This window comes from Martes martes, assembly GCF_963455335.1.
Source record: "Martes martes genome assembly, chromosome: 5".
Classification (NCBI taxonomy): Eukaryota; Metazoa; Chordata; class Mammalia; order Carnivora; family Mustelidae; genus Martes; species Martes martes.
Genome location: NC_137892.1, coordinates 139264929 through 139289762, shown reverse-complemented (window position 1 = coordinate 139289762; position 24834 = coordinate 139264929). Strand labels below are relative to the sequence as shown.

At 39.9% G+C, this 24834-nt stretch overlaps 1 protein-coding gene and 1 pseudogene across 2 annotated transcripts; one reads left to right on the top strand and one right to left on the bottom strand.

Moving 5' to 3' along the window:
* Positions 1 to 5232: 5232 nt before the first annotated feature.
* Positions 5233 to 22685, bottom strand: AMACR (alpha-methylacyl-CoA racemase). Its single transcript, XM_080805100.1, has 5 exons — positions 22347 to 22685; positions 20099 to 20242; positions 18590 to 18750; positions 16146 to 16332; positions 5233 to 6251 (listed from the first exon to the last, which is right to left on the bottom strand). The coding sequence occupies exons 1-5, from the start codon at positions 22591 to 22593 to the stop codon at positions 5842 to 5844; spliced, it is 1149 nt and encodes a 382-aa protein (XP_080661226.1). The 5' UTR covers positions 22594 to 22685; the 3' UTR covers positions 5233 to 5841.
* LOC308342633 (protein SET-like) lies at positions 13189 to 14082 on the top strand (annotated as a pseudogene). Its single transcript has one exon. The product of its transcript is annotated as a protein SET-like (transcript).
* Positions 22686 to 24834: the final 2149 nt, after the last annotated feature.

The window sequence follows — 24834 nt, the reverse complement described above, 5'->3', positions numbered from 1 at the left end:
TCATGTTATTTTCCTCCTTCTCTTTCTTCTTCCTGAATTTTCCATGGCAGTGAGTGCATCTCCACAGTGGGTCCAGCTTCCCAAAGGCAACCTTACCTCCTTAGTCCTGGTCACACTACCTTTCCCATCATCAGTGGCCCTAGCTTCCCTGTTGTGGCTCACATCTGGATTGCCTGTCTGTCCCTGGCTTCTCAGCTCTTTCATCATCAGTGTAATTCTCTATATTACATCTTCTGACTGACTGACTGACTGATTGATTGATATTTCACCCATCCCCCACCTGCCCCCTTCTGACAGCCGCCAATTTGTTCTCTGTATTTAAGAGTCTGTTTTTTGGTTTCCTTTTTTCTTTGCTTTGTTTCTTAAATTCCATATATGAGTGAAATCATGGCATTTGTCTTTCCCTGATTTTTTCACTTAATCTTATACCCTTTAGGTCCATCCACGTGGTCACATATGGTAAGAGTTCATCTTTTTTTATGAGTAACAGTCCATTGTATATATATATACCACATCTTCTTATCCATTCCTTATCAGTGGACAGTTGGATTGCTTCCTTATCTTGGCTATTATAAATGTTGCTACAAGAATCATAGGGATGCCTGTATCTTTCAAATTAGTGTTTTTGTTTTCTTTGGGCAAATACCCAGTAGTGGAATTAACTGGATCATAAGGTAATTTTATTTTTATTTTTTGAGGAACCTCCATACTGTTTTCCCCAGTGGCTGCATCAGCTTGCATTCCCAGCAAAAGTTCAGGAGGATTCCTTTTTCTCCACATACTTGCCAATACTTGTTTTTTCTTCTGTTTTTGATTTTAGTCATTCTGACAGCCATAAGGTGATTATCTCATTGTGGTTTTGATTTGTATTTCCCTGATGATTAGTGATGTTAAGGATTTTTCATGTGTCTGTTGGCCATCTGTATGTCTTTTTTGGAAAAATGTCTATTCAGGTCCTCTGCCCATTTTTAATTGAATTAATATTTTTTTTGGTGTTGAATTGTATAAATTCTTTACTTATTTTGGGTATTAACCCCTTATCAGATATGTCATTTGCAAATATCTTCTTCCATTCAATTGGTTGTCCTTTTGTTCTGTTGGTGGTTTCCTTTGTTGTTGAAAAGCTTTTTATTTTGTTGTAGTTTCAATAGTTTAATTTTGCTTTTGTTTTCCTTGCCAGAGGAGACATATTTAGAAAAATGTTTCTACGGCCGATGCCAAAGAAATTACTACCTATGTTTTCTCCTAGGAATTTTATGGTTTTACCTTTCACACATAGGTCTTTAATCCATTTTGAGTTTATTTTTGTTTATGGTGTAAGAATAAATTTCCTCTGTTTTAAAGACTCTGAGTGGGTCATATTTTATTTGCTGGACCATGAGTTTAAGTGAAAAGTCTCTGGGGCAAGAGGAACACAATCTTAAGGGGAGGACCCTAAAATGGTTCAAGAGCAAGACTCAGAGTCAGAATATTAAAATTTAAATTCTGGTTCTGCCTCTTCTTAGCAGTATCTTCTTGGGCAAATCACTTAAACTGGCAGTTCCCAAACTGTGTGCCAAGATGCCCCAGGACACCACACTGAACTCAAAAGTGTGCCTCAGGATATTTAAAATTTTGAAGATAGTAAACAGAGTGAAACTCAATATCTGTCAGACACCACTTGAACTATCAGTGAAATAGTTCACACTTTCAACATAAGATTGCACTCTAATCCTTTCAAAGAAGCCAACAGTATATGAAGACAAATGTGGAACAGAAAATGGGGGTAGTAGTGTCCAGTCTGATTTTGAGGCATGAGAAGCCGTACAATGTCCAACACATATATGAGCCATAAGTGTGTTAAAAATGAAATAAAAATAAAAATGCTTTCTCTCAATTTATGTGTATTATTTATTTTTTCAAACAGCAAATTAGCTGTTAGGGCATAAATACTGAAGTTGTTGGGACCTAATTATTTATAAATTGAATGGTTAGATATTTTTTTTGACCTAGGGGAACCATGAAAAAATTATTCAGGCCCAAAGGGAGACATGAACAAAGAAGGTTTAAGACCATCTGAGCCTTGCGTTCTCATCTGTACAATGAAGAAATTTGCTCCCACCTACCCCTGTGATTGTTAAAGAGAGACTGGGATACTATATGTAATGAATGTTTTGGCCTGTCTACCCAACATCCCTTCTCCACTCTTTCCATCCTGATGGGGCCTGGATTAGATTTCAGAATCCACACCTTCCTCACACACCCACGTGCTTCCAGCTAGCTGAGTCCAGGGGAAGTCCAGGAGCAGGCTGGTTTTATCTAAGGACAACCCTACCTTCTCTGATAAAGACTGGTATAGGACTGACCATCAAAAGAGACACAAGACAAGATTTGCTGATGGTTTCTGAGATCATCTCTTCTTCTGGATGTCCTTGTGTATGGTATGAGATCTAGAACTTGTTACCAGGCTGAGGATAAAGTGAACATAAGGAGGTTGGCAAGTTGGCAGAGTCAAAAGAATGTAGGGAAGTACGGTCTGGGTGACTGGATTCAGGCAACTCTAAAATCCTTCTGGATTCAAGGTACGTGAGCCAAAACATTTCATATTTTGGATATTGTTACTGCCAGCTGAAGGCATCCTGATGTGACATAGGGAAGAGTATTTTGCAAATTATAAAGTGAAATGTAATTGTAACTGAAGTCAAGAATGTGCTTGGAGGAGTGACGTGAATACAAAGAGGCCTGGATGCAGCCAGTCATCTTGTTCCATGGGATTTATTTATCACCATACAGTCTGTATCACTTCCTACATTGTAGGATCAAGAGAAAAGTGCAAATCAGTGTATATCAAACTATACATTCAAGAATAAAGTTTCTATGTATTCAAGAATATAATCTGTCCTTCATTAGAATTTGCCATCTTCAATTTCCTGCTTCCCCTCCATTCTTCTTATAGCCTCCTACATTCTTCTCACCTGCCCCCTTGCCTATTCCTAAGTCTATACTTTGTCAAAAGATCAACAAAAGAGAAAGTGTAGCATTTTCTGCACAAGGTCTTAGACTCTTCAGAAGCAAAGTATGGGTCACTAACAAAAGCTATTATTGGGTGCCTGGGTGGCTCAGTTGGTTAAGCAGCTACCTTCAGCTCAGGTCATGATTCTGGAGTCCTGCTTCGGGCTCCCTGCTCAGTGGGGAGTCTGCTTCTCTCTCTGATCCTCCCCCCCTCATACTCTCTCTCATTCTCTCTCTCTCTAAAATAAATAAATAAAATCTTTTTAAAAAACTATTATTAACTTTATTTATATATGTGTATTTTTAAAAAGTTTATACTCTACAAAAAACAATTTTTCATTCAAACATTTGATATGAAGTCAATTAATCACAGAAATCAACATTTTGAGTTAACCCATCTGTTTACTTACAGATTTTTGCCAACTAGCTTTTATTCTTCCCCTCATCAGCCCTTCAGCAGATATTTTTTGAGCACCTACTATGATAGTAACAAAGGGGAAAAGACTTGGTTCATATCCATTAGGACAGTGCCACTCAAAGTGTGGGCTTTGAACCAGCAGTATGATAATCAGCTGGAAGCTTGGCAAAATTGCAGATTCATGGGTCTAGCCCTAGACATAGTGCATGAGAATCTCTAGGGGTGGGCCTAGAAATCCATATTTTAACAGTATCTCCAGAAGATTATTTTGTGTGCTAAAGCAACTACTCTAGGAGCTTATGACTCATGAAGAGTTATGTAAACTACATTAAAAGCAATGACTATCTTTGGATAAATGTATTAAGTGCAACGGAAACATAGAAAGGGCCCCTAAGAATTGAACTAAAAATTACTGAGCACCTAGGATGTCCCAGGCACATCGTAGGCCTTGTCTGAGACACCAGAGTGATTGAGTGATATTTGAACCCAAGACTTTTCTGACTCCAAATTTCACAACCACTGTATGAAACTGCCCTAGGGCTGAGAAACACAGGAAGTTTCACAAAGGCGGCTGTGTTTCAGCCAAGTCTGTTTGCTAAATCAGCAACGTGGAGCAAAAGGGACTAGGAGTATTGTTAGTGCTGCTTTAACACTACAGAATATGGAAAGGAACGGAAGCAAGAGAGAGCGCCACATAATTAGGAACTTAAGGCAGTGCCTTGTAAAGTGCTGGGGAGCAGGGAGTGCGGGTGGGACTAGACAGCTAGGGAGAAGTCTTGTTATAAATAAAGAGTTGATATGCTATATAAATGGGCTTATATTTTGTTATACAAGAAAAAGAGAGGACCATTGAGGAATTTTACAGGACTGAGAGACCAGTTTGGTAGGATAAAGATTATCAGTAGAGTAAACATGATACAAAAAAATGAAGGCAATCATACTGGAGGTCAGAAGTCAGGTAGGCAAGCTGAGCAGTAGGCCAGGGCAGAGATAACAGGGGCCTGAACGAAGGCACAAAGGGTATTGGGCAGAAAGGACTGGTCCAGAGCTATGAAGATGGAACTGACAGCACTTCACTATTGAGATGTACTTCTTTATTAAAGATTTACGAAGTTTCCACTACGGGCTAGGCGCTGTTCTTGGAACTGGGGATTTAGCAGTGACCAAAACTCACAAAGTCCTTCATAAAGCTTTCACTTTTCACTTAACCAAGTGCCTTGGTTAAGAGGCAGTTGGTTAAGAGGGCTGGGGCTATTCAGTATAATGTCATTAATGATATATGACATGAAGGAAAAGAAAATGGGTGAGGAGAAAGTGAATGATGAAGTGGCTACCATTCTAGGGAGGGGTCAGGAAAGGGTGCTCCTTAAGGTGACATTTGGGCAGGGGGCCTGAAGGTGAACTGAGGGATAAGTCATGGGTCTACTGGGGCAGAGGCAGACATGATGGGAATGGAGGCTGGAGACTGGTAAGAGGAGGAAGAGTCTAGAAGGACTTCCAAATGGATGGTAACTTACTGAGAAAGAGACATGGGTGTGTGATGCTAAGAGGCAGCCACACAGAGGAGCCAGACTCTTATTATGGTGGTCTAGATGGAGAGTGGGGATTATAAGAAAGAAATCTCAAGAACATTTTCTAAAATTCCAATTCAAAGAGACTGGTTGAATAATTTTCTTATCACATAAAGAGGATCAGACTTTTCTATCTAAGGACTTCATTTTGGTAAATAGTAGAGACAAAGTTATTTCAATGAGCCACAAAATGGTTTTTAAAGGCTATTTAAAGGACTTTCTTAAAAGCTTTTCACAAACTTAAAAGCATAATTAAACTTTAAGAGAGAAAAGGCTTTATTTAATAAAAAGCATTATATTTATTCATTTAAGGTACATTGTTAACATTTTAACTTTTTTAAAAGATTTTATTTGAGAAAAAGCAAGAGAGAATGAGCTGAAAGAGAGAGTGCGCGCACACGCGCGTGAGCGTGCACGTGTAGGCATGTGTGCCCACAGAGGAAGAAGCAGGCTCCCTGCTGAGCAGAGAGCCTGATGTGGGCGGGGCTTGACCCCAGGACCCTGAGATCACGACCAGAGCCAAAGGCAGACGCTTGACTGAGCCACTCAGGTACCCAATTAATATTTTAATATTAAAAATATAATTTATCAAATTGAAAGGCAGAAAAACTGTTACCATTTAATAGTGGTAAACTGAAAACATTCCTAAATCAAAAGCCATGATGTTAACCATTTTCAGAATTCAATCAGTAATCAGTAATCAGTAATCAGTCTTGTTTCTTGATTAGAAGAGTTGATCCACTGTTCCTTCATGTTTCCATGCTTAGAATTTTATGTATTATTCTATATTGAACATGTAATATTCAAATTCAAATTCATTCAAATTGAATATTCAAATTCAATTCACAGGAGGCCTGGAACTTAGAGATTAGCTCTTGGCTTATTACTTTCAATAATTTTATCTAAGGTAAGCTGACTGATCTCTTCCTGGCTGAACCCAAATTCTCGAAGTATCTCTTCAGTATGTTCTCCTACCAAAGGATCCCTTCTGGATGAAGGGATAGCTGGGGTGTCTGACAGCAGCGGTGCAGGGCGGGGACTCACACCCTGCTCCCCATCAGTGAGAAACGAGCCCCGTTCTTTGTTATGATCGTGGTGGGCAACCTCTTCAAATGTCAGAACTGGGGTCACACATGCATCTGTGCCGTCGAAGATCTGACACCACTCTGCCTTTGTCTTCTTTGCAAATACATCTGCAAATCTCTTCTTCATTTCTGGCCAATCATTCGTGCTCATCTGATGAGGAAGGTCATCAGACTTTAGCCCAAGTCCTGAGATAAAAACACAATTTCTTACATTATTGTGCTTTGGGTGGAGTTATTATAATCAGTGAAAAATGCATTTTGACCTTACCATACTGTCCCTAACAGGATGTTCTATAAGTTTCTCAGGGTCAAGGGAGGAAATTCAAACTCAACTTGAAGCTGGATCAAGGTCAAGGGTCAAGGGAGGAAATTCAAACTCAACTTGAAGCTGGAGACAATGTCTAGAGGTAAGCGGCTAGCAGGACTCCAAAGAGACTTCCCAGAGCCAAGATTTTATTATTTATGTTTCATCAGAAGTAGTCTATTTGTAAAGGTCTAGTTTCCAGAAATTGTTTTTTTCCCTAAGTTTTTAACAAGAAATTTCCTCATGATGTTATTATCTGTCATACTGAATTCAAATAACCCCACATTTTATATAGTATACCCCAACCCTATGAAAGATAAAATTTAAACAACTTTACACATGATAATCCCATTTTTTAAGAAACCTAAAGATAAATTATCAAATTCAAAATTGCAATTTTATATGTAGTATTCACCTCTCTTTATTTTGGTCCAATAAAAGAGCTTGTAGTAGGACAGTGATGTTTGACTCATTAACATTTTAGAACACTGCTGTGAACTAGAAATAAAGGATTTGTAAGGTAACCAAAGGCACATGCAACAAACTGTTCTACAGCAAACATGACAGAAAGTGATCACCCAGCCAGATCATGAGTGGGGCACATAGACTTGTGTGTCAGGCACGAAGGAGACCTCGAAGGGCCCTCGAAGGGCCCATCAGTACAGAGAAGATGAAAGCATCCAGCTTGGGATTTAACAGAAAGGATGGCTTCTGGGCCCGTGACCTGATCTGTGCCTCCTTTATAGACTAAAGCACCAGCCCCCCAGATGCACCTGAACTCCAAGGCTGATCAAATTATACCCAAAGGCCCCTTTACTAGGATTTGGTGTGAATGTCATTTTTACTCCCCCATGTAAGAGGGTTTTTAAATGTAGATGGTGAGAGTGGAATAATAATGAAAGGCCCTCCTTCTTATGCATGTTATTTTGTATAAGTTTAGTCAAGTGAATCTAATACTTGTCACTTTCATCATCCTTCCCTTCCCTATCATGCAGAAGAACAATGACTAATTGTAAACTGCTCTGAAGAGGAAAATCCCTCAAGAGGTGAGAAGACATGGATACTGCAGGCCATTCTTAGGGTTCTGAGGTATAAAAGGAAAAAAGGAGAACTCACATAGTTCTGGACAGTTTTTAAAAGTCACCTGTGGGATATACAAATAAATTTTTCTCTGTAGTCACTTGTCCCACTCAAATACCAGCAAAAATATGGAACCATAACTGCAGGTTTATCACTGTAATCGACCAAAAAAAAAAGTTTCTAAGGATGTCTTCTACTTAGCTTTCTTTTTCCTGACTGCCCCAAACTCTGAGATTAAAAAACAAATGAAATGACCAGTTAGCCAAAAATAGTGATATAGATCATAGCTATTGCTAGAAACATATCTGCATGCTTTTTAAACAAGTCTGTTTAATTAGAATGTGATCAGAATCCTAACACTAAATAAAATTGGATCCAATATGTTCTCTCTGTAACAGACATTATATTTGAGACCAATGTTCTCAAAGATTATAGTCTGTACACTAGAAAAACACTAGAAATCAAAAGACCTCGGCTCCTCCCCCCAACTCTGACACCCCAACTCTTCCACTGTCTTCTCATTCTTTCTCAGCCCCCAGTTTCCCATCCTGCCCATGACCCTGATCAAGGCCCCAGGATTAGCCACCAATGGTTCAGGATAAGTTGTCTGCTGTGCTCTTGACATTCCTGTATGGAAATCTAAAACCATTCCACCACGTAAGTACAACTGTAGGTTGTGGCTAGTTTTAATAGCATAACCTGTATTAAATTTCTCATATTTTAAGCAAAATGTTTTAAGGACTGGTCTGTAAACTCAGACACTATTTAATACTTGGGACAACTGTTTTAATTTCCAAAAGGCTACCTTACATATATGTCTACACATATATATAACCACAGGCAATTACACAAAATACTATTTTAAGTATGTGTCATAAACTTTACTGCTCTATGACATAGTATTTGGCAAATATCAAGCAGTCAAAAGTCCATGTTGTGATTGTGCAATGTTTTATGTACAAAGATTAATGTTTATTAATAAAAAATAAAAAATATGTGTTACAATACAAAACTGCAGAATAATGTAAATGAACTTGAATTAAGAAGTGGTTACATTTTAGCACAGGCACACCATAGATTATCATAGGGCTGCTATATAGAGCATGAAGCAAATTTTTTGTATTGACAAGAAAGGACATCTTTAATATATTGTTGAATAAAACAAGATAGCTACTAACTAAAAATTTACATAATTATATAATGTATATAAATATAATTTATAAATAAATAAAACAATTGTGTCGATATGCACACAGAAAAAGTTCATGAAAGCCACATCCCAAACTTTCGCAAAGTGGAAGGACAAGGGAGAATCTTTACTTCTTAATTGACCAATTCTGTACCAAACTTTTTTCTAAAACACGCACTATTTTGAATTATTTTTCATTTAAAAAAAATTGTCACAGCATAAAATTTGTAGTAATTCTGCTTTAGATTTCTGAGGAACTGCCATACAGCTTTCCACAGCAGCTGCACAATTTTCCATTCCCATCACTAAGGCACAGGCCTGCAGTTTCTCCCACAACCTTGACAATACTTCTTGTTATCTGCTTTCCTTTTAATAATATTTTGAAATTTTAAAATTTTTAAAAATTCTCTATTGCTTACTGATTATACTACAAGAGTCTTGTTATCCCAAAATATCATAAAATTTGGAGTTTTCAGACTTCTTTGCCCCAGAAAGACAGGGCCCTACTACAGTAGAATTTGTACCTTCCCAAAACCTTGTGTATTTATGTTCAGATACTGAGGAGTTCAACTGAAGTATGGTCTTGAAGATCTCAAATATAAGGTAAAATAAATGAGGTATATAATTAATACTACCTAAAAAAAATCATTATAGATATGGCCATTTGTCCAGTTAGACCTGAGAGAGAAGTAATATATATGTGATTAGTAAAAGTAATACTTTTGTAAATAAATACTGTAAAAGACAGAAAATGCTGAGGCATTTTTGCAAGGCCTGTGTAGATGAGCCAAAGCTGATTTAACATGCTAAGTCAGCCTGAACCAGAAACCCACCTATCAACTAAGGATCCCTAGTGAACTCTGCAGGGACAGAGAAGGTTAAGGATACCATAAAGGGCTGTGGATGCAAAGAGAAGAGGCTATAAAAAAAATCAGGGTGGTTATAGAGTTTAGACTTAGAAAATCTAGATGGAGGGCTGGAACAATCAGCCTGCTAGAAAAACATCTCATTTCATTTTCAGTATTTCCAGAAAAACTCATTCATTGTGGTGGAGTGTGCATGTTAGAAATGATCATGCCAAACACGTATGTTTTAAGATAACAACAAGATACACTAAGGAGAGAAGTTAACTTCTGGAATGGCAGAGTCAGAACCTTCAAAAACCTGTTCTTGCATAAAAAGCAGCAAGAACCTTGGCCCAAATGGTCAGAATGAGCCTTTTCGTAACTCTGGAAATTAAAAGGTTACAATAATCCAAAGAGCATTTATTCAAGAAAAACAACTGCATCTCAGTAAGATCAGTGAGACTTGCGGTGTTATAACTTGCACAAATTTCATCCCTCTCCCCCCAGCTCAGGGGTAGCCATCAAAACCAACAGGCTCCCAACCATAGTGCTGTATTAACTAACTAAGTCATGGTAAGAAGCAATTGAGTTGAGAGCTTCCCCAAAATCCCATTCCCAGAGAACTGCCATTTGTCTAGCAGCTCCCTGAAAGGCTCCATTCTCAGGGCTTGTCTTCAATTGATCTGACTTAGAGCTCACAATGCCCTATTCCCAGAACATTTTTGACACGTCAAAAAAAATCAGAGGCAGCTGTTTAATATCAAAGCTATCTGAGGTGGCATTCCCTGTTGGGACTAAAAAGAAGCTGACAAACTTAAACAAAAGTGGGGAACAGGATATACATGAGGGGCTTTGAGATGTTCCAACACATTCCTGAGAATTTAGAAAGCACATGTGTAGGGCTGTGAGCATGTCCAGGAAAGATCTGAAAAGGTCCTAGTGTTTCACCTCTGGCGACCCTGAGTCCCCATATAAGCAAAACGCGAAGGCACAGAGCACCTCAGAAAAAGATGGGAAATTAATTGGTTCAAAGCATTTAAGGATATCTCTATCCAATCATTACCTGATCACCAAGCTAACTGAACAGGCTTCAGTAGCTTCACGTACCAAAGAACACAGATTTAGTCCAGGAAAGTCATTAAATAAACAAATACTGGAAACAACAAACCCAGGACTGGGGAGAAGGGAAGGGAAGGTGAGACCTAATGTCCACAGTTGCCACATTACGTTACTTAAAATATCAAGTTACAACTAAATTTGTGAAGCATCCAAAGAAGAAAGAAAATATGGCACATACGCAAGACAAAAAGCAGTGAACAGAAACTGTTCCTGAAAAAGCCAAATATTGGACTTACTGGAAAAGACTTTAAATCAGCTAGCTTGACAGTTCAGTACCATGCTGTCTTGGTGATCACAGCTTTGTAGTAAAGCATGAAGTCAGGTAACATGATGCCGCCAGCTTTGTTTTTCTTTTTCAACATTTCCTTAGTGATTCAGGGTCTCTTCTGGTTCCATACAAATTTAAGGATTGTGTGTTCCAGCACATTGAAAAATGCCGGTGGAATTTTGATCGGGATGGCATGGAAAGTATAGATCGCTCTAGGCAGTATAGACATTTTAAACATGTTTATTCTTCTGGTCCATGAGCATGGAATCGTCTTCCATCTTTTTGTGTCTTCTTCAATTTCTTTCATGAGTGTTCTCTAGTTCCTCAAGTACAGATCCTTTACTTCTTTGGTTAGGTTTATTCCAAGGTATCTTACGGTTCTTGGTGCTAAGGTAAATGGAATCTGTTCTCTAATTTCCCTTTCTATATTTTCACTGTTAGTGTATAAGAAAGAAACTGATTTCTGTACGTTGATTTAGTGTCCTGTCACATTATTGAATTGCTGTATGAGTTCTAGTAGTTTGGGGATGGAGTCTTTTGGGTTTTTCATATAAAGTATCATGTTATCTGTGAAGAGAGAGAGTTTAACTTCTTCTTTGCCAATCTGAATACTTTTTAATTCTTTTTGTTATCCGATTGTTGTTGGTAGGACTTTTAGTACTATGTTGAACAACAGTGGTGAGAGTGGGCATCCTTGTCATGTTTCTGATCTCAATGGGAAGGCTGTCAGTTTTTCCCCATTGAGAATGATATTCGTTGTGGTCTTTTTAATTTTTAATTTTTCATTAACACATAATGTATTATTAGCCCCAGGGGCACAGGTCCGTGAATTGCCAGGTTTACACACTTCACAGCACTCACCATAGCACATACCCTCCACAATGTCCATAACCCAACCACCCTCTCCCTACCCCCTCGTTGTGGGTTTTGCATAGATAGATTTTATGAAGTTGAGGAATGTTCCCTCTATCCTTATACTCTGAAGAGTTTTATGAAGGAAAGAATGCTGTATTTTGTCAAGTGCTTTTTCTGTATCAATTGAGAGGACCATGTGGTTCTTCTCTCTTCTCTTATTGATTTGTTCTATCACATTGATTGATTTGCGAATGTTGAACCACTCTTGTATCCCAGTGATAAATCCCACCTGGTCATGGTGGATAATCTTTTTAATGTGCTGTTGGATCCTATTAGCTAGGATCTTGATGAGAATCTTGGCATCCATATTCAGCAGGGATTTTGGTCTGAAATTCTCCTTTTTGATAGTCTTTGCCTGGTTTGGGGATCAAGGTAATGCTGGCTTCACAGAAAGAGTCTGGAAGTTTTCCTTCTGTTTCTATTTTTTGAAACAGCTTCAGGAGAATAGGTATTATCCTACTGTGTATTTACCCCAAAGATACAGATATAGTGAAAAGAAGGGCCATCTGTATCCCAATATTCATAGCAGCAATGGCCACAATCACCAAACTGTGGAAAGAGCCAAGATGCCCTTCTACAGACAAATGGATAAAGAAGATATGGTCCATATATACAGTGGAATATTACGCAGCCATCAGAAAGGATGAATACCCAACTTTAGGAGGAGGAAAGGAAAAGTGAATTGGGGTAAATCAGAAAGGAAGACGAAGCATGAGAGACTGTGGACTCTGAGAAACAAGCTGAGGGTTTTGGAGGGGAGGCGTGTCAGGGGATGGTGAGCCTGGTGGTGGGTATTAAGGAGGGCACATACTGCATGGAGCACTGGGTGTGGCACACAAAAAATGAATCTTGGAACACTGAAAAAATAATATAATAAATAAATAAATAAATAAATAAAATAAGTTCAAATCACTGAAGGAAACCATGTCTGAAAAATTAAAAGAAAGTTTGAGAATGACATCTAATCAAAGAGAATATTAATAAAGAGACAGAAATTATTGAAAAAGCAACCAAATAGAAATTGGTTAAGCATCTGCCTTCAGCTCAGGTCACGATCCCAGGGTCCAGGGATCGAGTCCCATATCGGGCTCACTACTAGCAGGGGAGCCTGCTTCTCCCTCTACCCCTCCCCACTGCTTGTGGTCTCTCTCTCTTTCTCTCTGACAAATAAATAAATAAAATCTTGGAAAAAAAAAAAAAGAAATTGTGGAATTGAAGAGTACAATAACAAATACGAACTTCATGAGAGGGACTCAACAACAGACATGAACTAGCAGGAGAGAGAATCAGTGAGCTCAAAGAGACATGAACCGCTTATCCAGTCTAAGGAGCAGAAAGAAAAAAGAAAAGAAAAACAAACAGAACCTCGGAGACCTGCAGGACACCATCAAGAAGTGCAGCACATGGAGAAACTGGAGCTTCTTCCACACATGCCTCTGCCCTTGTTTCCTGGACTTTCCTCACAGCCTGGCCCTGAACAGCAGTGTTTGCTCCTGCCTCAAACAAAGAAACAGAGACGGCCTCCTGCCCTCAAGCCAGAGGGAGATGCCAACAACTCAGCACTTGCTGAAGGGAGAAAAACAAGAGCCAGCACTCAAACATGTTGATGAAATACAAGATGAAACCGACTTAATGAACATGGCAGAGAGGAAATTTCGAAAGCAGAACAGGACCATAACAAACTCTGCCAAAGAGGTCAGACCGACACCCAAAATCCCAAATTTGGGGGTGAGAACATTTGTCAACCATCCACAAGGGTCTGCACTGCTCTGGGAGGAGGTGTCGCGTTATCTCACAAGAGCTGAAGTGGCAGAATTTGAAGATATTATATCAGGTTACAGAATAGAATAGTATTTTGATGAAAATCCTTACTTTGAAGATAAAGTTCTCTTCAAAGAATTTCACGTGAATGAGAGTAGCGCTCCACCATCGAAGTCCACTGAAATCAAATGGAAGTCTGGAAAGGATTTGGTGAAATGTTGAAGTCAAATGTAGAATAAAGCCAGCAGGAAGGGACAGCCTGAGGAACCAGAGGCCTGGCTTCTTCAGCGGGCTACGGACCATTCTGATGCAGATGAGTTAGGAGAGGTCCTCAGAGATGGTGTTTGGCCAAATCCACGACAGTACTACTTGGTTCCTGATACAGATGTTGAAGAAAGGGAAGGAGAAGATGATGATGATGATAACGAAGAAGGTATGGAAGATACTAGGAAGAAGGAGATGAGGATGAAGAAGAAGAAGATGAAGGGGATAATGAAGGAGAGGAAGGAGAGGTAGATGAAACAGAAGATGACTAATGGAATACTGACGGATTCGAACCTTCCTTTTTTAATTCTCTTCAGTCTCTGGGAGCAGTTTACAGTCTTCCTCCCCCCCCACTCTTGTGCTCATTTGTCCTGTTTTTTCGAAGTCTCTTTTCTTTCCTTTTATACCATGGTTCTCAACTTATTTTGGGGAGAAATATCTGGAGCAGAATACTTTGGGAAAAGAATGTCTGCCCCTTTCTGTTCCAAATTTATTTTTATCCCTTTCTGTCTCAACAAAATCTTGATGGAATCAATGCCACTGTGATCTGTGGGAAAAAATAAAAACCTGCTCCCTTAGCTCTGTTGGAAGCTGGAGGGTGCTAGGCCCTTGTGTGGTAGTGCATAGAATTCCAGCTTTTTTTTTTCTCCTTTCTCTGTATATTGGGACCCTGAATAGCCAAAACAATCTTGAAAAAGAATAAAACTGGAAAACTCACACTTTCTAATTTCAAACTTACTACAAAGCTACAGTGATCAACACAGTGTGGTGCTAACATAAGGAGAGACATGTACATCAATGGAACAGAATTGAGAGTCCAAAACAAGCCCTTACACTTATGGTCAACTGATTTTCAACAAGGATGCCAAAACCATTCAATGGAGAAAGAACAGTCCTTTTGACAAACAGTGCTGGGAAAACTGGATAGCCATACGCAAAACAATGAAGCAGGACCCTTAGCTCAAAAATTAACTCATCCTGTAACAGAGACCTAAATGTGAACGCTGAAACTATAAAAATTTTACAAGAGAACATCGGAGTGAGACTACAAAATTGGGAGTTCTCTGAATAACTCCTATGTAATATTTACTAAAGGATAAGTAATACAAATGTGCTAATAAGCTTACATGTTATTAGAACTCAACAGTATCTGTAGCAATTGATTAGAACTCAAACAAAATCTTTTTCAATGAATATATTTTACCATTGTCATTTAGAATTGCCTGTGAATAATGATGATAAAAAGCTGAATGAAGTTTAGTCATTTCATTATTATATTTAAATTCTCTACAGACAGTGCATAAACACACAAGGTTTACGTCAGGTACAGACTCCACTGTGCTCTGTCCCTGCTGCTTCCAAGGCCCTGCATCACGGAGGTGGCACTGTTGTTCCCACCATTCAGCCCCTCCCGTAGCATTGTTCTGTCCTGAATTTTGAATTAAGATCTTCCATTCCTAGTTTAATTTCTGAACAGAAAGGCTTTTATTATCTAGAGAAACCATTCTGTTCTGCATTTCTCCAACTATATTTAAGTCAGTGAAGTTAATACGGTTGATCAGAAAATGCTTTCTGATGCTTGCAAAAGACAATTTCAGCTATATGCAAATAACTGTAGGTAGTATTTCATCGGAAAAGCTACCACACATAACAACACAACTTCACACTTGAAGATGAAAAGAAGATGCACCATGACCAGCTTGTCACACTACTACATTATATGCTCTAAAACTTCTTAGACACTCAGGTATCTGTAAAGAAAACTTTAAATTCAAACATGCTACAGGAACAAAATAACATCAGTCCAATTATTTAATTAGGGAAGAAGAGATCTCAAATATTCCTGCTAACTAGTGGCCACGTGCAAAAAAGACAAGAATCTGCAATAAAGGTATACTGCAGAAGCATCAAGTGATAATAACATATTCTGATAAAATCTTATTCACCAAAGCCACCCTGTACTCTGGTGACCCCTGACACTGGAAAAGACTAGAGGTGACATCTGTTAAGGAGTAAGAACTGGTAGAACCAGCAGGTCAGTTCTAAGGAAGAATACGACGTGGGCACACAAGGGCAGTATAAATACCCAATACTACTGACCATGAAATGTGATAAAAAATTGAACTTCCACAAAATGGATTGTTTTTTAAAACTCTGAGCTATTTTATAGACTTGCCAAATTACCTATTAATTTCAAACATAAGGGAAATGTCCCATAATATAATGATGGTTACAATTAGGTAAATTGTAAGGTAGCTAAATAACAAAGACATAATGAACTTCAAAAGGCTCCAAAATAGAGGGGCGATGGGGGAGGCACATGACAGTTGCTTACCTTCGATCAGCAGCTTGTAGAACTGGGGCTCTAATGCTCCAACAGCCATGAACCCCCCATCTGCCGTCTTGTAAGTTGTGTAGAAAGGTGCTCCACCATCTAGTAAGTTCTGTCCTCGAGGTTGTTCCCACAGTCCTGTTTTTTGAGATTTCCACAGAAAAGAACTCAGGTACGCGGTTCCTTCCACCTTTGAAGAAGAAACAAGATACAACATGAATCCAATACTTAAACTATAAAAGCATGATTAATTCCCACTTAGATTTTTTTAAACATTGGTATAAAAATGTTTCTTAGTAATTAACAAAACTTCTTCGATATTTCATGAAAGTGTGTTAGAACAAGTTTATGATACAGGGTTTCTCCACTATTCAGGTCAGAAGATATTTTTCAGAAAAGACTTAGAAGGAACTACTTTTGTTCTCCCCTTCAAATAAAACTGCCAAATGTTGACAATTTTTGATGTCAAGGGAGGGCACATGGAAGTTCATTATATATTCTCCCTTTAATTATATATGTTTAAAACTATCAGGATAAAAAGTTAAAAACAAAGAGCTTTTTAGAAAAATCTATTTTTTGATCTCAATACCTATAAACACATATATGTAGATATATGAAGAATATCACATTATAAAGGTAAGTCATATTATAATTAAATTTAGCTTATTTTAGTTTGACTCCAAGCCCAACAAAACTATATTTGATCATTAATATATTTTAATTTTAACAATCACTAGAAAGTTACACAATAAACACAACAATATGAGTGGCAGATATATGGGTTTTTTGAGTCCAGACAACTAGTTGAGGAATGCCCATTTCCCATTGAGTCCTGAAGTAACAGTAACAGATTCATATTCTCAGGTGTAATTGTTACAGGCTGGATGCATGGAGCTATCCAAAGAAAACTACTTCCTTATCCTTATGACTTTGTGATCCTAATGATTCCAGGCCCCCAGTGAGAAGGCCATCAAAGCATCCTTGTCTCAAAGAGTTGGAATGGAGTGGGCCTATGGAATTTCTCAGTTACTGGCTGTGAAACAAATGTGAAATATATCTCTAGATATATCCCAATTTTCCCTTTTAACTTGAAATCTCATGCACACCTCAATTTATGGCTCTGACATCTGACATACCAAATAGTATATTTTGTATAGGTGGCCTAAAGAGGTGCTTCTTTTGAAACAGGGTTACATAGATTTTAGAGAGTCCCCATATCTATATATACACATGTACATGTACATATACACACACACACAGAATGAGACACCACATATAACGACACATATGCATATACACGTGAATATACATCTACGTAAAATCTCACCAGGACACCCACGCCAGAAACAGGGGAGTCAGGACACCTACAGGGCTCAGTTGGTTAAGTGGCCAACTCCTGATTTCAGCTCGGGCCGTGATCTCAGGGTCCTGGGATGGAACCCTCCATCGGGCTTCCTGCTCAGTGGGGAACCTGCTTGAGGATTCTCTCTCCCTCTCCCTCTGCCCTTCCTGTCACTCAAATGCGCGCGCGCGTACACAACACGCTCTCTAAATAAATAAATCTCAAGAAGAAAAAAAAAAGAAACAGGGGAGTCAGCCTTGACTCCTCCCTTTCCCCTCACCGCTAATGCATCATCAAATCCTGGCAATTTTACATCTGAGATAAATAGCCCTTAAACCCAGACCCATTCTATCACCAACGACTTTAGTGCTCCCACTTCTCTCTCAGCAACCACCCAGGAACTGTCTCTCTGCCCCCAGTCTTGTATTCCTCATCCATCTCCATTCTCCCTCCAAAGACCTGCCCAAATGCAAACCTGTAGAGGTGCTGGACTGGGCTCCTTCCAAGGCGCTGAGAGAACTTGGACAAGTTTCCATGATTCGGTTTCCTCCGCTTTAAAATAATGTATTCCAAGCGAAACTGCTGATTTGAGGATGAGGAGAATGCACGGGGATGTGCTCGGCATATCACAAGGCCCGTGCTCAAGGCGGGGCAGTGAAAAAATGCAAAGCCTCATAATGTCGGAGTCTCCCAAAAAAACATAGAAGGAAGGTCTAGACTGGCCCATTTTACTTTAGCACCCTTAAGAATCTTTTCTACCTATCTGCTAAGGGAGCCTTCTGGAGCCCAGTTTCAAATGAAGATTGCTTGAAAAATGTATATGAAGCACAAGAAATAGCGTGGAGAAAACTGCTGAAGCCAACATAGGAATCAGATGAGCCATGAAAAGTTCAGAGAATTGATTCCACAAACAGATAATCAATGATGACATTCTGACACGTGTAAAGGATATGAAGCTATTTTCAAGAAAAGGATGTTCTTGGTAATATGTTTCCAACTTCAAATCCCACCTCTCTCTTGTCCTATTCAGAAAGGAATCTGAGGCAGCTGCCCATCAGACTTAGAACAACTCGGGGGTTCATCACTTCCCCTAATTAACACTTACCATGCTTAGGTCAATGACCTGACCTTTGCCCGAGCGCGTGCGTTCAAATAGAGCCAACAGGATGCCCAGCGTGCACATGAGGCCACCACCGCCGAAGTCAGCCAGTAGATTCAGTGGGGGATATGGATTCTCACCACTTCTGCCAATTTTTGACAGGACACCTACATCATTTAAAAAAAAAAAAAAATCAGGGAACAGTACCTATAAATTTAATGTCTCTTTTAAATAAATACATGAGGGGCGCCTGGGTGGCTCAGTGGGTTAAAGCCTCTGCCTTCAGCTCAGGTCCTGATCCCAGGGTCCTGGGATCGAGCCCCGCATCGGGCTGTCTGCTCAGCAGGGAGCCTGCTTCCTCCTCTCTCTCTCTCTCTGCCTGCCTCTCTGCCTACTTGTAATCTCTGTCTGTCAAATAAATAAATAAAATCTTAAAAAAAAAATAAATAAATAAATAAATAAATACATGAACACTTAAGAGTAATAACCAGTCTCTCTAGCTGCTGACATAGTGAATACTAGTACATAATACTTTTCCAAATCTAAACTTACTCAGCATATCTATAAACAGGCTTTCCTCCCCAACAAGGCTCTTGTTTTGTTTTCACCTTTTTTTTTCTTCTCTAAAACTTTATTCTACTAATGCTTTCAGAATTTCATTACTCAGTTTTTACTCACTGAGTTTCAGGGAAAAAATTATTATCATTAATTACTGTTACCAATTTAGTTCATCAATTATACAACAGGATAATCCACTGCCATTCTTATAAGAAAGAGACACAAGAAAATAAACACAAGAAAAATAAAAGTGACTACATTTTAAAATAGCTGGAAAAAACAATTCTATCCTCACTCTTTTCCTCAACCTTTCAATTTGTTCTCACAGGATATTTGAGACTCAAAACTCAAAAATATACACTTTCTTAGGATCCTAGGATTGGGTCATTCTAAGACTCAATCTCACAGGTAAAAATTCTAATAAAGTGATAATACGACCTGAAAACTACAGGTATTCAGTAAAGTCTAAAATAGTGACTTGGGCAACGATTCTCAATGAAGTTGGAAGGAAAGGGGAGTCAGGATTAAACAATATTAGCATTTTCAAACTATAGGACCATCAAGTCTCTTTACTTCCTGGCAGGGGCTTGACTGAGAATTGATTATACAAATGCGGTAAGTAAATGTTACCAGCAAGAGTTTATTATTCCTCAAATGTGTGAAGACAAGGAGAAAGGGGTTGAGAATAACTGTTCCAGGACAAACCAACCCCTCCTTTTTAATTTTAACTAGGTTCCATGGGCAAAGTGGGGCTTGAACTCACAACCCTGAGATCAAGAGTTGCATGTTCCACTGACAGAGCCAGCCAAACCCACCCTTTTTGAGCGACCACGGTTCCCTTATTGACTTTCATTAATATTTAAATCTGCACCTTTGAAAATTCTTTTAATTAGTGTAACTGTCCATCTTGACTGGGACCAAAATAAAAAGTACAGAGAAATTATTTTCTCGACGTACCTGACAAAGCCAAATAGTTGATGTCATGGCCTGCTACTCTAGAGAATCTTCCGGACTGGCCAAATCCACTCAATCTGGCGTAGATAAGCTTCGGGTTCTCCTTCTGCAGAACCTCTGGGCCTAGCTGGAGTTTCTCCATGACACCTTAAGGGGAAAGTAACAGTGATACTTTTTTTAAAGAGGATGAAAGTGAGCATATAATCCCATCACTGTGGCAAACAAGAAACGGCACCCTTCCAAGTCATACTAATAACATTTGTTGTGGGTTTTAGCATGTTTCCAATAATTAAGGACACAAAGAGTGAGGCCACCATTTCTGGAATGTATGACGTCTGCCCCAGAATACTTTGTCCCCCCAGCCCTTCCTTATTTCCCTTCAGGCATATCCAAGTCCCTTCAATCCCCATAGTACGCCTTTCATTCCTTGAGTTAGTGCCTTCATAGCTCCCCAAATCCCCTCCTTAGTCATTTATTAGAAATGGTCTGTTCTCTTGGAATAGTTACCCTGGAGCTTTATTTCGTCAAAAATACACTTTCGAAAACGGCTATTCCTTTCAGGATCTTTTCTTTTTCTGTACCTTTGTCATTGCCCACCACCTTCTACCTCATGCTGTGCTTATGTGTATAGATATTCCATCACCTTTGGTATCAGTTTAGAATCCTCTGGTAGGACTCATGCCTGATCTGTTTCCTCGGGCCTCTACATACAGTACCTAGCATGGATACCTTCACAAAAGGCTCAGCAAATACCCGTGGAAAGATTTGCTAACATAGCATCTAAGAGTTCTTATAAGTACCATATTAATTGCAAAAAATTCAGATAACTGCACTTTAAATCTCCTGGGACTAAAGATAATAAAGATTATACAATAATTTTATGGTCTTTGTCTTCCTAAAGCTACGTAAATTACAAAAAAACAAAAAACTCTAGACTTCTGCTTAAATAAACACCAGCCACAATTCTCTCACCCAGCAGCTATGCCTGTATTCAGGGCTCGATTTTCCCCCTAATTCCAAGACCCTGGAATCGACCATGTTGAGCCTCCACCTTTAAACAGGGCATTATTAAATTGTGATACAATCCTAATTATTAAATTATTATAATCCTCCAATCTGCTGTGAGGATAAATGAGTGAACACCTTTAATATGTCTGGTGCCCCACAGGCATTCAATTCATTCACCAAACATTTTCTGACTTCCTGCTATACACCAGGCAAAGCTTTGGTTTAGTACTTGAGCAAGTTGACCTCAGCAGCTATGCGAGAATGGATCCAAGTGGTGCTAAACCCAGACATCAGCTTTGAAAAGGCTGTTGGAACAGTGTGAAGGAAGCTACAGCAAGTATGGAAAGCCAGAGTGAGAGCAAGGAGGAAGGACATCTGGATTCCTGATAACTGTAAGCAAATGAAGTGAGTATTTGGAGTCACGGATGGAGTGCAGGCTTCTGATTCAGGCAACTGAGTGGCTTACTGATTCCATTTACTGAGATAAATAATATAGAACGAGGAGATGCTATTTTAGGAGGTAAGATAATGGGCTTGTTTTGGGATTTGTGGAAGTTGCCATGCCTGGGAGACAGCCAGCTAAGATGTGCAGAGCTTGTGTAGTCCAGCGGTCTGTGGCTCTCAAAGAAGGGGGAGGAGGTACAGTTATAGATTTGGTCATCACCTGCTTATAAAAGGGGAAAACAGTCTCGGAATAGATAAGGTGGCTCCAGGGGTCAGAGTGTAAACTAAACTGCTCTGAAGCCGGAACTTGGGAACCGGAACGCCAGGATTTAACAGTGTGAGCCTGGGTCAGAGGATGGCTTTAAAGGGTACACCAACCCCCAAAACTGTAGAAAAACGACTATGTACCTATCTGCAGTTTTCCAGGTGGGGAATCTCTGGCTTTCGTTAGATTCTCATAGGATTCGTGACCCTCAAATAATAAAGAAAGGCAAATGCAAAGAGGCGATTAGAAAAATGAGGAATTTGGGAAGGAGCCGGGAATGGGTATAAGGAGAGCAGGGCAATAGCGGTATCTAGGATTCCAAGTACGGACGTTCATCTCAAGGGGCGAATGGTCAACAATAGCAAACGCCACAGAAAAGTCTAGAAAGACGCTGAGAGGGACGGGTTCGAGCGGTAACAGGGATGGAGTGTAGCCGGCGCAGCCTGTCTAACGGCCCGGCCCGGCTCCTCCCTTCGGCGGGGACCTTCCCGCGTCTGGTCCCCCAGCGGCGCTGCGGAGGCGCCCGGGGCTCACCGTGGCGGAAGGGCTCCAGCACCACATCAGTCCGGGCGCACAGGCGCCGCAGCACAGCCACCCCCTCCGGCCGCTTCAGGTCCACTGCCAGGGAGCGCTTGCCCCGGCCCAAGAAGCTGAAGTCCCCGCTGGCACCCAGCCGGTCCACACGCACCACCTGCGCCCCGAAGTCCGCCAGGACCATACCGCAGTACGGGCCCGGGGCCAGGCCGGCCAGCTCTAGCACCAAGATACCGCGCAGCGCCATGGCTCCCGCGTCTCAAAGTGCAGAAGCGTCCGAACCCACATCTACCCCTGACCGCCGGAGAGGCTGGTCCTCCCGGGGGTCCCTCCCTCTTGCGCTTGCGCGGGGCCCTGGCCTGAAGTCTGCGCGTTGGGCGGATTCCGGCCCCGCCTCCTGGCCGAGTCCAATGGGTGCTTTCGCTTTGCCTTGGCTCCTTGCCTTTGAGGCGTTGCTTGCCTCCTGACTGAGACGGGAGGTTTTTGTTGTTTGTTTGTTTGTTTGTTTGTTTGTTTTTTGCCTCCCTCTCTGCCTAGACTCTTAAACTGAGGCTTGTTAAAAATAAATAAATAAATAAATAAATAATTTTTTTTGGAACAAAATATCTGTACTAATTAACCAGCACCAAAAAGGAAGTGGTTAGGAGCATTCTACCAACAGGAGCTGGAGAGAGACTTTTATAGAGAAAAGCAAGTAAATGATTGATTAGCAATAGATTAAAGTCTACTTGGCTGTTTGTGATGGGTTGTCCTTGGGTTTCAATTGCATAACTTTTCAATTTCATAACAATTTCAATTTCATAACTTTTACAGGGTTAGATTCTGGTTTGTTTAGTCGGCTGTCAGCTCACTGGAACCACAGCAGTCTAACGGCCTCCTTGATTTATTAATATAACACCTCTTTGTCCCTCTCTAGCCCGTATTCCTACCTCTGTTCAGACATAAGCTTCCTTAACCCCTTCTTTGTTTTTTATTTTTAAAAACTTAAGGAGAAAATTGCAAAGAATGATAAAGAAGACATTCCAGAATGACACAATATTTTTTCATTATTTGCTTCCAGACTACTGTTCCTAAAAAATAAACAGTATACATATAGCTTAGGCAAACAACCAGGATTAGATTCACATGAGTCAGAGATATTACCCAGCATCAAGTTTTACTAATAGGTTCAAAGATACAGGCCATGGAAAGGCTGAGCCAAATCAGAGGTCTGGAAAATCTCACACAGCCCTTCTCTCCTACATTGGACACATACCCCCTGTTACAGACTGAAATATGTCCCTTCAAAATCCATATATTGAAGTCCTACCTCTCAGTACCTCAGAATGTGACTAGGGCTTATAAAGAGCTAACTAAAGTTAAATGAAGTTATATGGGTTGGCCCTAATTAATACGGCTGGTGTCTTTATGAGAAAAGATTAGGTCACAGAAAGCAAGGACTGAGGGATGGCCATGTGAGGACATAGCAGAAGGTGGCTATCCACCAACCAAGGAAAAGTTTCTCAGACAAAACCAAACTTGCAGATACTTTGATTTTGTACCTTTAGCCTCTAGAACTGAAAGAAAATGGCTTTCTGTTGTTTAAGCTGCCCAACCTGCAGTACCTTATTTATGGAAGCCTGAGCAGACTAATACAACTATTAAGAGGGTTGGGGGCGGGGGAAGTTAGGATATTTTGTTAAAGCCCTAGCAAAATAATATACCCTCTGACCTATGGCTATAGTTTAGGTCTCTAATGAGTTTCTCAGATACCTAACAGACTTCATTTTACATCCCAGGCAGTTACTTAGCTCTGGAACCATGCTTCTTAGGTTTGGGGTTTATTTAGCATAAGTAAAGAGCTATCTGTTAAATGCATCAAATAGATGAATCCTCTTCCCTCTAGCAACTATCATTCATCTATTTACCCAAGGTAAATAGGTACAAAAGGTACAACTGACAAGGAGAGTTACCTGCCTTTTTCTTTATTCCTCGAGTCATCCATGTACTCAAGGGAGTAAATAGATCACAGGCCCCCTGCTTTTTAACATCTTGCATAGCTAAAGTCTCCTTTACCCTTCCCTCCTACCCAAATTTACATTTCTTTTCTGCTGCTCACTCCACCAATCAAGACACATGCACTCCCATGATTTTGATACATGGTCCACAGTCTATTATATCTATTGATGCTGTAACTATACTGTTTATATACTGTATTTTGTATGCATATATAATATTCTGTAGTTTTAATTTACATAAATGATGTTACATTGCAATCACTCTTCTGAACTTGCTTTTGTACTCCATCTTATCTTAACTTGTCTCCCCATTTCTACCCCTTTCTCTTAGATCAGTCAGATTCTTGGCTTTAATCAAATAGCTTACATAATTGCCTGATGCTGCTGAATTCAGGCCACTGGAGTCCCACCCAAGGTCAAAGCATGAAAGTCTGGTTGGGACATAGATCTCCACAGTTTCCACTCACCTCTGCCCTGCTGAGAGATTTATA

Bases quoted from the DNA above. Each gene is read 5' to 3' on its own strand.
- AMACR (XM_080805100.1), bottom strand. From the start codon at position 22,593: ATGGCGCTGCGCGGTATCTTGGTGCTAGAGCTGGCCGGCCTGGCCCCG. The intron at 16,333-18,589 runs GTAAGTGTTAAT...TCTTCTTCAAAG, and splicing joins AGGTCATTGACCTAAGCATG to GTGGAAGGAACCGCGTACCT. The intron at 6,252-16,145 runs GTAAGCAACTGT...TTTTTATCTCAG, and splicing joins CTACAAGCTGCTGATCGAAG to GACTTGGGCTAAAGTCTGAT.